Source organism: Oncorhynchus nerka, linkage group LG22, assembly GCF_034236695.1.
Source record: "Oncorhynchus nerka isolate Pitt River linkage group LG22, Oner_Uvic_2.0, whole genome shotgun sequence".
Lineage (NCBI taxonomy): Eukaryota > Metazoa > Chordata > Actinopteri > Salmoniformes > Salmonidae > Oncorhynchus > Oncorhynchus nerka.
Window position 1 is genome coordinate 84681031 of NC_088417.1, and position 18064 is coordinate 84699094.

The 18064-nt window shown below is 43.4% G+C and overlaps 1 protein-coding gene across 3 annotated transcripts in view; it reads right to left on the minus strand.

The window, feature by feature from the left end:
• The window catches only part of LOC115119741 (very low-density lipoprotein receptor-like), a 38966-nt gene that overhangs the window by 2099 nt on the left and 18803 nt on the right, over window positions 1-18064 (minus strand). Inside the window, exons 3-19 of one of the 3 annotated variants that reach the window (XM_029648605.2) lie at window positions 15142-15264; window positions 13442-13564; window positions 12891-13262; window positions 12295-12417; window positions 10175-10297; window positions 7615-7734; window positions 6772-6897; window positions 6205-6376; window positions 5721-5942; window positions 5481-5599; window positions 5235-5374; window positions 4663-4804; window positions 4270-4419; window positions 2841-2903; window positions 2067-2108; window positions 1488-1568; window positions 206-375 (exon numbers count right to left, since the gene is read on the minus strand). In XM_029648605.2, the coding sequence (XP_029504465.2) occupies window positions 206-375; window positions 1488-1568; window positions 2067-2108; window positions 2841-2903; window positions 4270-4419; window positions 4663-4804; window positions 5235-5374; window positions 5481-5599; window positions 5721-5942; window positions 6205-6376; window positions 6772-6897; window positions 7615-7734; window positions 10175-10297; window positions 12295-12417; window positions 12891-13262; window positions 13442-13564; window positions 15142-15264 (2411 nt within the window). The remainder of the gene's footprint in view (window positions 1-205; window positions 376-1487; window positions 1569-2066; window positions 2109-2840; window positions 2904-4269; window positions 4420-4662; window positions 4805-5234; window positions 5375-5480; window positions 5600-5720; window positions 5943-6204; window positions 6377-6771; window positions 6898-7614; window positions 7735-10174; window positions 10298-12294; window positions 12418-12890; window positions 13263-13441; window positions 13565-15141; window positions 15265-18064) is intronic. The other 2 variants (XM_029648603.2, XM_029648604.2) reach the window with 2 other exon arrangements.

Below are 18064 nucleotides of genomic sequence, written 5' to 3' on the forward strand. Positions count from 1 at the left end.
GGAAAGTGGTCATTCACAGAGAATCTAACCAATTAATAAGGGCTAAAGTGGTCTAGCTGCCAGTAACAATCCTTGCTTAAGATAAGCAGTTTATTGGGTGGTAAATGTAAGGTTATCAGTCACAATGCAAAATGGTTTGGAAGTTCACAGGCAAGTAGTTATTTACGGAAGTGATGACTCCCAATCAATCAAGTAGGCTTCTTACTGCTGGGTATGTGTGGCCTATATTGGAGGTGTGCCTGCTGATATCTATGTTGAGGTCCTCTTCTGTGGTTTTTAGGTACACTGGATTGTCGAAGTTCATGCTCTTCTTATTCTTCAGCTGCCAGTTACGCCACATCAAGTAGCCTCCTGCTGCAGCCATGGCCAGCAACACTGGGAAGAGGCCAAAACATAAGTAATACTGTATTAGTTTTAAATGGTTCAAATCCAGCTATCGAGAGCTACGGTTACCGATGCACCTGTGCTACTCAAGGGTTACTTTAATAAATCATGACATTCAATCAATAACTACTTGATAGATGAAAATTGTCTGTTAATTGATTGATTAGAATATTCTGCCCTGAAACATATGATTGTATGGAATTGATTAGAATGTATGAAATCATAATCAATAAATGTGTAGTCCTAGTCAGAATTAGGGTAAAACAATATGCCTTTATGGTATTTCAAACAGACTGTCTGAGCTTGGTGCCGACCTGACTATGCCGACCTGACTAGAGATTTGGGAGAGAACGGGGAGTACGTCTCAAGGACATAGTCACCATCTCTGTCGGCTGGGTAGTGAGACAGACAGTGTGTGCGTAGCAGGACATGCGTGTGCGTATGTTTGCGTGTGCGTATGTTTGCATGTATGTGTGTGTGTATGTTTGCGTGTATGTGTGCGCGTATGTTTGCATGTATGTGTGCGCGTATGTTTGCATGTATGTGTGCGCGTATGTTTGCATGTATGTGTGTGCGTATGTTTGCGTGTATGTTTGCGTGTATGTGTGTGCGCGTATGTTTGCGTGTATGTGTGTGCGCGTATGTTTGCGTGTATGTGTGTGCGTGTGCATATGTGTGTGCGTATGTTTGTGTGTATGTGTGGGTGTGAGAAGTCAGTATAAAATGAATTGATTTGTATTCTTGACTTCAGAACGTTCCCGTGAATAAACATTTAACTTTGGTAGACTGGGCCTCTGTTTCCTTTTCTATCAGTATCTTACAAATCCTGATATAGACTGAGATTAACTTAATTGGTAAATGAACAGGAGTATAGAATTCTCCTGACACTACTATAGCTAGGAAAACCATTGAAGTATTGTCCATCCACCCATTTATCATAAAGTTGAGTGGCCTTTAGTGCATGATTCATAAACAACTGCAGGGGTCAAAGAGAGGCAGAGCGAGAGGGAAAGATGCAGAGCGAGAGGGAAAGAGGCAGAGCGAGAGGGAAAGAGGCAGAGCGAGAGGGAAAGAGGCAGAGCGGGCTAGGCAGTATCACTTACACACAGGGAGGATAGCCCAGGCAGCTGTAGATCCTCTAGCTGTGAAGTTCGCCTCATGGATGGATGTACTGCTGTTGGCTTCTACAATAGAACATGTTAGTCTAAGAGTGTGAAACCTTTGATGGACCATTTTATTTATAAATAAATCTACCAAAATGTCACTGGTTCATGTCTGTTTTTCTCTATTAGTCTCTTATTGGGGTAAGATCAGTTGTAACCAGTATGGACACATTTTATACCAAGCACAACCTTGAGAGCTTAAAGTACAATATACTTGACTAGTCATGAGTAATGATCGGTGATATGAGTTAGGGTAGTGACCGGACTTGCAAACAAGTGGGTGAATGGAAGGGGGAACAAAGATGAGGACATGAGCTTTGTTTAAGGATGTTTCCAGATGAGATGGTCTGCTAACTGGGGTGGTTCTGTAGTCTCTGGCAACCCCTTGGGGGTCAGCTGGGCTCTGGAACATTATATGGCCATCAGGACCTGGCAGGGCCAGGCTGACAGACCAGTGTTTTGGCACAATCATAGTCTAAGGAAATCAACCACTTTTTTCAAAGAAGAACTGGGTCTTACCAGCAGGGACAGGTTTGGGGACAACATTTGGCACTGTGGTCGCTTTGAACGAAACAAAACACTGGGATCAGAGCAACAAAAGGAATCTTACAAATTAAAAACATCCTAAAAAAAAAATCTGCCTAAAGAAATTACTTAAAAAGCAGGCTTATCCAATTAAATGAAATATTTGTTACTGCGATTATGGTATAGTAAGTACTAGATCTTGGCTAAGGTCTGTGGGTAAAAGCTTCACTCCACTAGTACCCTCTAACCAAATTGGACCACTATCGCAATCAAAATGAAAAGCATCAAGCACAAGGCCGGATAGCCTAGCCTTCCATCAATAACCAGGCAAGACATTCAATTCATTCTGTTAGCTTCTATGTGGGTTTAAAACATGTCACTTTCTGGATCAAAATGATGCATGCTAATTGTAGAAGTCACTTAAAGGTCTGCCTTTTAAAAATGTTGGGTGGATTCCTGGGTGGATGGCATTAAAAGCTACTTCCTAAATCCACGTAAACATTCCTGTGCTGTCAACCACTCCAGATATCTTTACATGACTGACCAACTTCCCATCTTCACACCACCCCTAGTTGCAGGCTGCATGCTAACAGGCTAATCACCATGACGATAGGTAGCACAGAGGAGGCAGACCAGACAGTCATTCTAGTATGAAATTAACTCATTGACATGTAGAAACTCAGAACCCAAAGGCCATGAAACTAGACTACTGGGTCCTGATGCATGGCTATCCAGGCAGGCAGACAGTCAGGCGGTTGACAGCTTTACCTTGGGGGTGAGTGGGATGTATTAGAGCTTTCCCATCATCCTTTGAGGGAGCTGAAGGGGTCACTGTCATAATAAGGGAGCAGAGTAATGCTTTGGCAAAACGTCAAAATCTAACATTTACATTCTGACCAAGCAATATATAGTACTTCATCATGTTAAATTATGTCACAAAGGAATTCCTAGTGGAAAAACATGTAAATGGAGCAAAGCACAAATGCAAAGTATCATACGAGGACGTGTACAGAAGTGATCCAAAATGACTAAAGGAAAATAGCACCCATTTCCTATCCTGCTGTCCAACTGACCATAGAACCTCGCTTCCCAAAGGAATTGGGAAACGAGCTGAAAACAGTAAGTACTCCATAGGAGTGAAAACTGAACGCAGCTCGGCTAGGATTATGAATGGCATGAATGAAATGAAGCAGGAATCATGTGAAGCAGGAGAGAATGATTGGTTGAGATCAGACAAATCAGCAAAATATAAAATCACCATACTAGACTCATTACTGGGCCTAAATCACCTTTATTCATTTGATAATTTAAATGAATATTAAATAGAGTAATAAATGTATAGGCTACCCTCTTCATGACACGTATAACGGTATAGTAGGTACTAGATCTTGGCTAATGTCTGTGGGTGAAAGCTTCACTCCACTAGTACCCTCCAACCAAATTGGACCACCATCGCAATCAAAATGAAAAGCATCAAGCACACGGCCGGATAGCCTAGCCTTCCATCAATAACCAGGCAAGACATTCAATTCATTCTGTTAGCTTCTATGTGGGTTTAAAACATGTCACTTTCTGGATCAAATCTAAAAACCTGTATTATAAACCATTCATCAAGTGACAGGTGTCCCTCTTATTGGGCCCTATGTCACCCCCATTCCCTCCCCCAGTCCCCTCTGCGTCCTGGGTGGTTTATTCACTCAGAGGGAGTTTAAAAGCCTGGTGCCATCTCTACTATATACACAAACATCAGTGATCTGGAAGAGGAAGAAAAGAGCATGGAGACCAACGCAGCACACAGACTTCAGCAGAGCAGGGTGAGCCAGGAGCAGAGGAGAGCAGGGGGGTGGAGCAGAGGAGAGCAGGGTGGGGCAGAGGAGAGCAGGGTGGGGCAGAGGAGAGCAGGGTGGGGCAGAGGAGAGCAGGGTGAGACAGGAGCAGAATGTAGGCAAACAGACAGACCCAGTCCGGATACAGCGGTCAGTCTTCACAAGCAACACATTTGAACTGCCACCCACAAACACCCTCTTACTTAGATCTGCCACACACAGAAAGGGAGGGGAGAGAAATGCTTGGGTGACTCAGAAGCAGAATGAAAGGCCTCTAAAGAGACAGAGGGTTTCTGAAAACTCACTCCGCATCACAGCACAGTTTAACCGCTTACTGCCCCACCTGATGGGGCTAATGTTACAATACTTGCCTGGTCTGCAGTGAAGGGCGTCTGAGGCTAGCGTCTGGTCTTGGGGACACGCACATGTGTACTTGGGGGAGTATTTGTTGATCTGTGGCGCTGGCAGGCACATGTAGGCACAGCCTCCGTTCAGACCCTTCTCATTGCACCAGTTTGTTCCTGTATGGGATCAAATGTGAGGAAGTCAGTTAGCCATTGCTCCATATTTCTAGGCTTCATTATGTAAAGTACCATTGCTACTTTGCCTGTAAAAAGTCAGATGAACTTCAGCACTCCTACATGACAGCATGTTTATAGCCAGTTATAGGTAAAGGTCAAAAACAAGGATCCTGCCATGTAACGTTACTGTCAACTCCTCTCCAAGCCCGTGGTCAGGTCAATGCCCTCATCTGGCAGTCTTACCGGACAGCTGGATTAGCTCATGGTAAACAATGATGTCCTGCGGCTCGTTCAGATTGCTTGCCAGGGTAATCACATCAGAGCCTGTGAACTTGTTTGCTCCGTAGATCGCCTCGTTTTCCCCATCTGTCCAGAATACTCGATCCTGAAACAGTCACAGTCACACTCTAAACCCCAGAGCAAAATGCCAGAAGAGATGGCGTGGGACCCATGCTTCAGAGAAGGAAAGACCATTGAAGACTGAAAGGCAAATTATTCTAATACTCTGGCAGTAATTCTGTCAAATGCCACAGGAGGTCAATGTTATTGACCCCACACAGAGCAAATCATAGACTTTACAGTTGACAGAAAACCAGTTACAGTATGATGAAATCAACTAACTGCTTTAAACAGGGTTTCAGCAAATGACCAAGTATGAATGTCAATAGAAGCATGAGTTTGCTTGGTAAAGTGTTTGCTCTGCTCTGTAACATCAACACATAAGAAAACCAATCTCAAACATCAACTGCCCTGACAATATACTACATGTAAACCATCCCAACATCAGGGCGCCTCATTGCATCCCATAGTCGCACCTCGAACACAGTGAGCGCAAAGGGGTGAGCCAGGTAGTCTGGGGACTGCAGCACTTTCCTACGGTTGTCGCCGTTCAGGTCCACGCTACAGAGCATGTGCAGCTTGGAGTCCACCCAGTACAGTCTGCTCTTGATCAGGTCTGAGAAGGGAAGGAAATTCATAGGTTTATCAAACCCTGTAGCCGTGAAAGCAGTTGAACCTCTTCAAAATGTTAAATGCAAATGAGGTTTAACAGTCTGACCCACCTAGAGTGATTCCATTGGGCCACTGAATATCAGTCTGGACCAGGACCTGCCTGTCAACCCCGTTCATACCAGACTTCTCAATCTTCGCTGGTTCACCCCAGTCTGACCAATAGAGGAATCTAGAACACCAGCCCGAGAGAAGATCAGCAGCTCAGAAGGAGTAGCTCCAATTATGAGGGTAAAAAAAAAAAAAAAAGAGGAAACAGAAATTTGGACCCCAATACAATATAGTAACTTTACCCAGAAAGTGGATCTACAGCGATGGACGCAGGCTCTTTCAAACCACTGCTGAAGAGAACCTTCCGCTTGGTGCCGTTGAAGTTGGCCACTTCAATGGTCTTGGTGCCGAGGTCTGACCAGTAGATGTTATTATAGATCCAGTCCACAGCGATCCCCACAGGTGTCACATTATCAATCACCTTCACATGACTTCCTACATCTCCTCTCTTATCCAACACCGTGCTAAATGGGGGGTGAGAAACATGTCAGTATTTGGTATGAGTTTCCCCATAATGACCCCAAACCCTTGTTCATAGGGTTGGAGGTTGAATAGCTGGTCAGTGGACATATACTCAGTGAACTTTACCCTTCTTGGTGCTTACTACGTAAAATGCTTTCAAAAACAAATAGCAACAAGATGTCAGGGTAAGGTGAAGAAAGTCTTATCATGGGGGCAATCTCTGGGGTTTCAACCTCATCTTATGGGGCTGGGACTTGTCTCTACCTAAAGATGGCCCTCTGGCTCAGGTCTGCCCAGAAGATCCTCTGCTGAGTGAAGTCTGCATCCAGTGCCACTGTGTTCCGCAGCTGTTCCACAATCTGGGTGTACTCCCTCCGCTCCAGACCCAGCTTCCGGATGTCCCGGCGGTTAGTGAAGATCAGACAGGGTTCCTTGCCTTGTGGGGAGGAGAGGGAGTCACAGACACTCTAATAATGACAATGCAACGGAGCCCTTTAGGTCTGGTCTGTCCTCATGTTAGAACAATGAATCACAAGCCAGTCAGACGGCACCAAAACATCCCAGCTGCACTTCTCAGATCAAGGTTGTTGTAGTAAATGACATCACTGCTATTCTGTTTGAACTTGGATTCCAGTATAGTGGTGTATTAGAATATTAAAAGCTGCTTGAGAATTAAAAATGCATTTATCAGGAAAAAATATGAAGCGCATGTTGGATCTGATTAGCTCTGACAAATGAGTGATGCTACTTCCCTCTAGCTCTGACATCTGCTTGTACATGTGCTCCTGGGGCTACATTATGGTGTACACAGGACAGGGTGAGCCAACTTACCCACAGCCTTGCACACTCCTGTGGTGGGGTCCATCTGGTAGCGGTTGTGGCACTCGCACTTATAACCTCCCTTCAGGTTGATACAAATCTGACTACAGATCCCAGGGTTCATACATTCATTGATGTCTGCAAGGAGGGTGGGAAAAACAGGAAGTCACCCAAACAGTAGGAAGTCAAAATGAAGACACGTGAATACTAAGTCAAATGTAAACACAGTGGTTGAAAAAGTACACAATAGTGATACTTAAGTGAAAGTATAGATACCTTAATTGAAAGTTACTCAAGTAAAAAGTTAGTCACCCATTAAAATACTACTTGAGTAAAAGTATTTGGTTCTAAAACATACATAATAGTATCTATAGTAAAATAATAAATCACTTCATATTCCTTATATTAAGCAAAGCAGACCATTATTGTTTTTAAAAAGTACAGATAGCCAGAGGCACACTCCAACACAGACATTATTTACAATTAAGCATGTGTTTTTTTGAGTACGTCAGATGAGAGGCAGTAGGGATCTTGATAAGTGTGTTAATTGGACCGTTTTCCTGTCCTGCTAAGCATTCAACATGTAACAAGTACTTTTGGGTGTCAGGGGAAGTGTATGGAGTAAAAAGTACATAATTTCTTTAGGAATGTAGTGAAGTAAAAGTACAGATACCCCAAAAAACTACTTAATTAGTACTTTACACCACTCTGTAAGAGAGACAACAAACTGGGTGGATTATCTTCAAATGTATTAAGTCTCAATACCCCAATGCAAAAGCCTTTCTTTTGTATGATAGTTCATATTGATTAGTGTTAATCATTGTGTGTATATATATATATATATATAACACCTACCGCCACAGGTCTTGCGGTCTATGAGCTGCAGTCCAGGGGTGCAGTCACACTCGAAGCCAATCACCATGTCCCTGCAGATGTGGGAGCAGCCTCCATTGTTCAGCAGACACTCATTCAGGTCTAAAACAGCATACGACACAAAAAAAAATCTCATCTTATTTGTCACATGCGCCGAATACAACAGGTGTAGGTAGACCTTACAGTGAAATGCTTACTTTACAAGCCTTTAAAACCAACAATGCAGTTAAGAAAATACAAGTAACAAATAATTAAAGAGCAGCAGTAAAACAGGGGGTACTGGTACAGAGTCAATGTGCGGGGGCACCGGTTAGTCAAGGTAACATGTACATGTAAGCAGAGTTAAAGTGACTATGCATAAACAGAGTAGCAGCAGTGTAAAATATAAGGGGGGCAATGCAAATAGTCTGGGTAGCCATTTAATTAGTTGAGGAGTCTTATGGCTTGGGGGTAGAAGCTGATAAGGCTTTTAGACCTAGACTAGGTGTTCTGGTACCGGAGAACAGTCTATGACTAGGGTGGCTGGATTCATTGACAATGTTCAGGACCTTCCTCTGACACCGCCTGGTATAGAGGTCCTGGATGGCAGGAAGCGGTGGTTACTAAAGCACTTCATTCACAAACAAAGGCCTGACTAAAATCAAATCACATCAGATCAGTGGACTGGCTCTGGCTGGCTGAATAACAGTGGGCTAATGTGATTGCTGTAGTGTAGGATGAGTTGGATAAGAAGAATACGAGGTAGCCTCCATGGGACAGGTGAAAAAGGTAAAGCTACAGTTGAAGTCGGGAGTTTACATACACTTTGGTTGGAGTCAATAAAACTTGTTTTTCAACCACACCACAAATTTCTTGTTAACAAACTATAGTTTGGGCAAGTCGGTTAAGACACCTACATTGTGCATGACACAAGGAATTTTTCCAACATTTGAGTCAATTAGAGGTGTACCTGGGGATGTATTTCAAGGCCTACCTTCAAACTAAGTGCCTCTTTGGTTGATATCATTGGAAAATCAAAAGAAATCAGCGAAGACCTCAGAAAAGAAAGTCTGGTTCACCCTTGGGAGCAATTTCCAAACGCCTGAAGGTACCACGTTCATATGTACAAACAACAGTACGCAAGTATAAACAGCAGTCATACCGCTCAGGAAGGAGATGCATTCAGTCTCCTAGAGATGAACGTACTTTGGTGCGAAAAGTGCGACTCAATCCCAGAACAGCAAAGGACCTTGTGAAGATGCTGGAGGAAACAGGTACAAAAGTATCTATATCCACAGTAAAACGAGTCCTATATCGACATAACCTGAAAGGCCACTCAGCAAGGAAGAAGCCACTGCTCCAACACCTCCATAAAAAAGCCAGATTACGGTTTGCAACTGCACATGGGGACAAAGATCGTACATTTTGGAGAAATGTCCTCTGGTCTGATGAAACAAAAATAGAACTGTTTGGCCATAATGACCATCGTTATGTTTGGAGGAAAAAGGGACGCTTGCAAGCCGAAGAACACCATCCCAACAGGCAGCATCATGTTGTGGGGGTGCTTTGCTGCAGGAGGGACTGGTGCACTTCACAAAATAGATGGCATCATGAGGCAGGAAAATGATGTGGAAATATTGAAGAAACATCAAGACATCAGTCAGGAAGTTAAAGCTTGGTCGCAAATGGACAACATCCCCAAGCATACTTCCAAAGTTGTGGCAAAATGGCTTAAGGACAACAAAGTCAAGATATTGGCGTGGCCATCACAAAGCCCTGACCTCAAATCCTATAGAAAATTTGTGGGCAGAACTGAAAAAGCGTGTGTGAGCAAGGAGCCTACATACCCGACTCAGTTACACCAGCTCTGTCAGGAGGATGGGCCAAAATTCACCCAACTTATTGTGGGAAGCTTGTGGAAGGCTACTCAAAACGTTTGACCCAAATTAAACCATTTAAAGGCAATGCTACCAAATAGAAATTGAGAGTATGTAAACTTCTGACCCACTGGGAATGTGATGAAAGCAATAAAAGCTCAAATAAATCATTCTCTCTACTATTATTCTGACATTTCACATTCTTAAAATAAAGTGGTGAACCTAACAGACCTAAGACAGGGAATTTTTACTGAGATTAAACATCAGGAATTGTGAAAAACGGAGCAAAAATGTATTTGGCTAAGGTGTATGTAAACTTCCAACTTCAACTGTATATAGTAGTGTACAAACACACCCATAGCCAAAATAGTGTATCAATCCCAATGTACTGCAGTCTAAAACCAGCGCATTATTACTTCAACTTGTGAATCAACAGTAGACAAGCTAAGCCACTTGAGTAAATACACACAAAACGACTTAGTCATGTGTGCATACATTTTCCCAATGGGTGGTCCCAGGAATCGAACCAACTACCCTGGCGTTACAAGCATCATGCTCTACCAACTGAGCTATAGAGGACCACTCATCGTTCTTCATAGTGAATAAACAATCACAAGACGGCTCCATAAAGGAACTTATCCTCTCTGCTGCTTAATAAAACACAGGTTTGGCTCTCATCCACTTACTGCACTCATTGATGGGCTCGTCGCTCCAGTCTGGACAGTCCCGGGCCTTGTTGCACACTTTACTCATCTCTATACACTCTCCACTCCGACACTTGAATTTGTCAGGGCCATTGCACTGTGTCACTGGGTTGTGAAAGAAAGTGGCATTACAAAGTGGTGATAATGGAATGTTACAAAGAGGAACAGTGGAATAACATAAGTTGGTGTAGGAGGTTGAGAGTCAGCCATCTGCATGGCCCCCATAGGAACAGAGGTGTGCTAAATGGTAGGTGCAGCCAAAGCAATTCATTTACGTGTTTCAAATCAAAATTGTATTAGTCACATGCATTGAATACAAACAGGGGAAATGCTTACATAGAAGCCCCTAACCAACAATGCAGTAAAAAAAATATATATATATACACATGTATATATGAATAAGAAATAAAAGTACCTAAAGAACAGCAGTAAAATAACAGCGAGACTATATACAGGGGGTACCTGTACAGAGTCAATGTGCGAGGGCACCGGTTAACGGATGTACATGTAGAGTTAAAGTGACTATGCATAGATGATAACAGAGTAGCAGTGGTGTAAAAGAGGGGGGGGCAATGCAAATAGTCTGGGTGGCCATTTGATTAGATGTTCAGGAGTCTTATTGCTTGGGGGTAGAAGCTGTTTTAGAAGCCTCTTGGACCTAGACTTGGCACTCCTGTACCGCTTGCCGTGCAGTAGCAGAGAACAGTCTATGACTAGGGTGGCTGGGGTTGTTTACATTTTTTAGGTCCTTCCTCTGACACCGCCTGATATGGAGAGATCCTGGATGGCAGGGAGCTTGGCCCCAGTGATGTACTGGGTTGTTCGCACTACCCTCTGTAGTGACTTGCGGTCGGAGGCCGAGCAGTTGCCATACCAGGCAGTGATGCAACCAGTCAGGATGCGCTCGATGGTGCAGCTGTAGAACCTTTTGAGTTTGAGGACCCATGCCAAATCTTTTCAATCTCCTGAGGGGGAATAGGTTTTGTCGTGCCCTCTTCAAGACTGTCTTGGTCCAAGCACACCATCGTTAGTTTGTTGGTGATGTGGATACCAAGGAACTTGAAGCTCTCAACCTGCTCCACTACAGCCCCGTCGATGAGAATGGGGGCGTGTGCGGTCCTCTTTTTCCTGTAGTCCAAAATCATCTCTTTTGTCTTGATTACATTGAGGGAGAGGTTGTTGTCCTGTTACCACACAGCTAGATCTCTGACCTCCTCCCTATAGGCTGTCTCCTCGTTGTCAGTGATCAGGCCTACCAGTGTTGTCATCAGCAAACTTAATGGTGGTGGAGTCGTGCCTGGCCATGCAGTCATGAGTGAACAGGGAGTACAGGAGGGGCCCATGTGTTGAGGATCAGTGTGGCAGATGTGTTGTTAACTACCCTTCCCACCTGGGTGCGGCCCATCAGGATGTCCAGGATCCAGTTGCAGAGGGAGGTGTTTAGTCCCAGGGTCCTTAGCTTATTGATGAGCTTTGAGGGCACTATGGTGTTGAACACTGAGCTGTAGTCAATGAATAGCATTCTCACATAAGTGTTCCTTTTGTCCAGGTTGGATAGGGCAGTGTGGAGCGCAATAGAGAATGCATCATCTGTGAATCTGTTGGGGCGGTATGCAAATTGGAGTGGGTTGAGGGTTCCTGGGATAATGGTGCTGATGTGAGCCATGACCAGCCTTTCATAAAACTTAATGGCTACAGATGTGAGTGCTACGGGTCGGTAGTCATTTAGGCAGGTTACCTTAGTGTTCTTGGGCACAGGCACTACGGTGGTCTGCTTAAAACATGTTGGTATTACAGACTCGGACAGGGAGAGTTTAAAAATGTCAATGAAGACACTTGCCAGTTGGTCAGCGTATGCTCGCAGTACAAGTTTGAAGTCAATACTTCGATAACCTAATTACTGTAGTCCTGAAAGATCTAAATATAGTATTTATTGAGCATCTTTTGACCCAACTCATACAGGAATAACAGTATTTATGAGATGAGGAACACTGAAGCAAACATAACCTTGTTCAGGAAATGTTCTGTAGTAACGGAAACAGTTTTAGTTTTTCAAGTAGATTAATTTTGGAATGACATTACTTCTGGTTGAACGCACTCACAGTTTTTGCAGTTGACTTCATCGGTGCCATCTGCACAATCACGCAAACCGTTGCATTGTCTGCTGCCGTGGATACAGTTGCCGTCCTCACACTTGAACTGGTCCGGTCTGCAGGTACGAACAGCTGAAGAGGACACAGAGTTGTTAAACCATTAACCCTTACAGAATACACTAACAACCATGACCTTATTTACACCATCATACTGGAACCTACACCAATGGTTCACAACCTTTTTTGGGTCCTGTACCACCAACAGAATTTTGACCTACTCTGAATACCCCTGAAGTACCCACACTCATGTGGAGTTTTACCAGTAAGCCTATGGTCTCGACATATTCCCAACCAGGGGTATAACTGACCTGCACCATGATCAACAGATACACTCATGATAGCTGCTATGAACACTGAATATAGAGACAAAGATGCATTTTATGAAGAGCCTTTTATTGCTAAATATATTTATTGTAATGGAAGGCTCCGTTTATGACTATATGAAAGCAGCTCAATCTCTAACCTGTAGAGCAAAAAAAGCAACCAAAAACTCAGCTGGCCTACTGGAACGTGCAGGTGGTCTGATTAAGCCTCTCGACACTTACAACAGTTGGCTTCATCGCTGCCATCCTTGCAGTCTGGGTCCCCGTCACATCGCCACTTGCGGTGGATGCACTCCCCAGACCCACACTGTGTCTCGCTGGATGAACATTTGGCCGGCGGCGTGGGTTGGCGACCACATCGCTGAGGGGACTCATCCGATTGGTCCTGGCAGTCCACGTCATCGTCACAGACCCAGTTGCCAGGGATACAGGTGGCATTGCCACACTGAAACTCGCTGGGACCACAGGAGGACGGAGCACATTCCTGCTCATCACTCCCGTCACCACAGTCATCCTCCCCGTTACAGACGAAGTTGAGGGAGATGCAGCGGCCGCTTGCACAGGTGAACTCCAGCGAGGCGCACGTGATGTTACCTGTGGGAGGGAACAGAGTACCCAGTACTGTGATGCAGGAATCAACATCCAATGTGTACTCCTAAATTAACTGTTTCTGCTTAGATTCATTCCAAAGCAGTAAATAAGTAAGTTCTGTAACGCCTAGTGGTTTGTGAGGGACACCTCCCATCATACTGCTATCAGTAAAATAAACTCACCACAGCTCATTTCATCCTCTCCGTTATCGCAGTCCTTCTCTCCATCACACTTCCAGAAGACGGGGATGCATTGGGTGGACCCGGCCCCACAGCTAAACTCATTCACACGGCAGGTCCTGGTGTCTGCAAAGCACATGGATGGAGGGATTTAATTTATAGGCCTTTATAATGCTTTGATTGAGATGGGAAATGCTTAACACACAGGACTGCAGGGTGGTGGTGGGCTAGGCTGGCTAATGGAGCACTGAGCGATTTATTGAGCAGGGCACCCAGTCAAATTTATGCTGTGAAACTAATTTGATACATTTAAAAATCAATGCAGTGGGTACCCAAGTCAATTGAGCCATGTGTTCAACGTGCGTGTACACACACTGTACGGTTTTACACTCCCTCAGTCGTTACTGGGTCTGTATCGTATAGATGAGATTATAGCATCCACAACAACTAGGTTATTTTAATTCAGAGCATGTCTTTGAGCCCATTCAGAACATTTACAAGTGTCTATCAATAGTGGCTATTGATCCACCATACAATGCCTGTTGTTTAGAGATCAAACCTAGAGGAATTTCAGAGATATCCATCCCTCATTCCCTTCTACCAGAATATCTATCAGGAACTGATCTGTTACTCATGCGATTGAAACAGTGGGTTCATGTGTAGCAGGGAGGTCTGTCTTGAGTGATCTGGTAAGAACGCTAGATACCAGATCAATGAAGTTCAATTTCCGAGTGAAAGAATGCTGGGCTTTATCAGTCAGAGAAAGGTCCGTTTGTGAAGCATGAGACATAATCGAAGAACTCCGACAGAGAGAACCTAATGTAACATCACCAGTGGTGGAGAAAGTACCCAACTGTCATACTTGAGTAAAAGTAAAGATACCTTAATGGAAAATTCCTCAAGTAAAAGTATTTGGTTTAAAATATACCTAAGTATAAATAATTTCAAATTCCTTATATTAAGCAAATCAGATGGCACCATTTTCTTTTATTTACAGGAAGCCAGGGGCACACTCCAACATCATTTACAAACGCAGCATGTGTGTTTAGTGAGTCCACCAGATCAGAAGCAGTAGGGATGACCAGGAATATTTGGATGATAAGTGCGTGAATTTGACTATTTTCCTGTCCTGCTAAGCATTGAAAATGTAACAAGTATTTTTGGGTGTCAAGAAAACGTATGGAGTAAAAAGCATCATATTTTCTTAAGGAGTTTAGTGATGTAAAAGTAGTCAAAAATATTAATAGTAAAGTACAGATACCCATAAAAACTACGTAAGTAGGACTTTAAAGTATTTTTACACCATTGAACATCAGACAGGGCTCAGACAGTCTAATGTATGATGGCAGATGAACGGACCAACATGCTGCTTTGGAAAATATTCTCATCTAACCGAATGCACTTTCAGGAGGGGAATGCTCAAAGCCAACTGCTTTAAGAAAATGAAAGAAAATCCTGAAGAATTAAGAGTTCCTCAATTCCACAGTATTTAGGTCTGGTAAGCGGTGATATATTCTCTCTCACCCCCCCCCCCCATCCATAGACAGAGGCTAAATAAAGTTGAAGAAATTTAACTTGACTCATGAAAAGTGAGGGAAATTAGTTGAAGACTGTCTTATACTGTATACAATTCTTAATCTAACACACTACTGAATATGAATGAACAACATATTCCTATCTGGGTCTGGATCCACATGACTTACGGCACACTTCCACACGCTCGTCAGACCCATCCTCACAGTCTGGCTCTCCGTCGCAGTGCCATCTCTTGGGGACGCATTGGCCATTACGACAGACAAAGTCCACCTCTGCACAGGTCTTCCGAACTGCAAAGGCATAGAGGAAGAGTGTGTTAGAATGATACATTATGCTAGCTTAGGAATCAAAATGGGAAGCTGACAGTAAGTGAAGCCACTGTGTTTCAGAGTGAGGCCAATAATGTGCTCCCGTTGGCTGCCTGCCAACCAAAATACCACAAATAAGAGCCAAGTCATACAGATCCAGACTAATCCAATATAATGATTCACAATGTGCCCTTTAAATCCTAGTCTGTAACCACTTTTCCATCTGCAGTTGTGTAAAGTCATACCGTATAAAAATGTAATTACGACAGCTGTGATAGAAACAGGAAGTTTCCTTCCAATTTTATAAATGCCGACAGAATTAGTTTGTTCGACATGGTGGGATCTTTTTGGGTCTGTAAAATTAATTGTGAGAAATTGCAACGGAAACACCTTTATGCACAGATATTGATATAATAACCATCATATCGAAGTAAACTTGGCCCTATGGGACTCCCAATCACAGCCGGATGTGATGCAGCCTGGATTCGAACCTGCAGTGCCATAGAGCGCTGCGCCACTCGGAAGCCCTAAAACTAGCTTCATGTCCACTGTGTTCAAGTGCCTCCTCATTGCCATTCTAGCCACAGGGAGGAATAGCCTGAGTCCCATCAGCATTAATGTTACCAGGGAAGCGCTCTGTGTGGTTGTTGGGGTAATTTATACAGTAGGTCGAGGGAGCCATGGGAAGAGGGAGAGAAAGTCGATACACTGCATTTCAAAACAGATAATCTAATGAATTCAGGGCTTGTACATTTTTCCTAGGCTTCCACAACCATAAAACCCACTAATAATGTAATTATTTGATAGAAATAGTGTAACCTGCCTTTTAGGTTTGTCTACGCCATTCTTGTATTTAACCAAAACCGTGCACATCCACTTGTATTGGCCAACTTCTTGTAGCAGGAATCACAGAACATGGACACAGGTCTCAATCCCACGTGCTAGAGAGTAGCCAATTGTTATATTTCAAGACTCGACAACTTGTATCTATTTTCTTGCTAACAAGGTAGAACAGTTTAAAAGTTTTGGATGAACCCTCCTGTCCAACTGTTTAAACATAGGCCACTTCAATATGTAAACTACCGGGATAAAATGCTTATTTCTCAGAATGAAAACGAGTTGCCAATTCCTCATATAAATAAGTATTTTTATGGTCATTGCACATGTATATAAAACAGACTAGACAGCTAGCACATAATCTGTGGCTAAAATGATGCTAGCAGTACCGCAATGCTAATTGTGACAGAAACGGAGCATTCATTTTCCACATGTTCGTGGATACTCTCATTTTAATAAGGTCTGCCTTGTTCTACATTGAGAGTTGGTACATAAAACGGGTATCGTTTAAGGTTAAATCCTCGCCTATTACAGTAAAATAATGTCTAAGGGTTTCCATATGATCGATTCTGTTGGACCAAACCTCAAATAGCAAGTTTTTAAACTGCTTCTTGTCAGAGAAAGACGTTATCTTTCGTTTTTGTTGTGTGCGGCAGGGGCTTGGTGTCCGTGTGCGGCAGGAGCTTGGTGTGCGGCAGGGGCTTGGTGTGCGGCAGGGGGAGGGGCTTGGTGTCTGTGTGCAGCAGGGGAGGGGCTTGGTGTCTAAATCAAATCCAATTTTATTTGTCACATACACATGGTTAGCAGATGTTAATGCGAGTGTAGCGAAATGCTTGTGCTTCTAGTTCCGACAATGCAGTGATAACCAACAAGTAATCGAACTAACAATTCCAAAACTACTGTCTTATACACAGTGTAAGGGGATAAAGAATATGTACATAAGGATATATGAATGAGTGATGGTACAGAGCAGCATAGGCAAGATACAGTAGATGGTATCGAGTACAGTATATACATATGAGATGAGTATGTAAACAAAGTGGCATAGTTAAAGTGGCTAGTGATACATGTATTACATAAGGATGCAGTCGATGATATAGAGTACAGTATATACGTATGCATTTTTCATTACATTTCATTATAGTACAACGGTTTGATTTGTCTAATCTTAGCAATTTCTTCTTAGCTAGCTACATAGCCGTCTTTGTATCAAAGATAATTGCGTAATTATCGTATTTCGTCGTCCTAACGTAGTCTACACTGCTATCTGCCCAGCAGCTAGCCAGCTAGCAAACGTCCACCGTCTACCGAATTGCAGCACTGTAGAAACTATTACACTCAACTGAACGACTTGATTAGTGTAGTGTTAGCTAGCTACATAGTTGTCTTTGCTGTCTTCGTATCCAAGATAATTGTGTAGTTTAGAGTGTGTAGTTTTAGTGTGATTATCTTAATTTACCGAGGTTAGCTAGCCAGCTATTTGTCGTCCTTAACGTAGGAGACACTGCTAGCTAGCCAACAGCTAGCCAACGTCTACCGAATAGAACTTCCGCACTCAACAACCCGGTCGCATTCCGCTTCGCTCCACAGGTAGTATCACATTTTCATTTCATTTCATTACAGTACAACGGTTTGATTTGCTTGATCGTAGCTAGCTACATAGCTAGCTACATAGCCGTCTTTGTATCAAAGATAATTGTGTAGTCTAGAGCGATTTTCTAGGTTAGCTAGCCAGCTATTGTCGTTCTTTTAACGCAACGTAACGTAATCAACACTGCTAGCTAGCCAGCTAGCCCCCGAATAGCAGCACTGTAGAAACCATTACACTCAACGGAACGACTTGATTAGTGTAGTATCAACAACGCAAGCCACTGCCAGCTAGCCTACAAAGTCAACAACGCAGCCACTGCCAGCTAGCCTACTTCAGCAGTACTGTATCATTTTA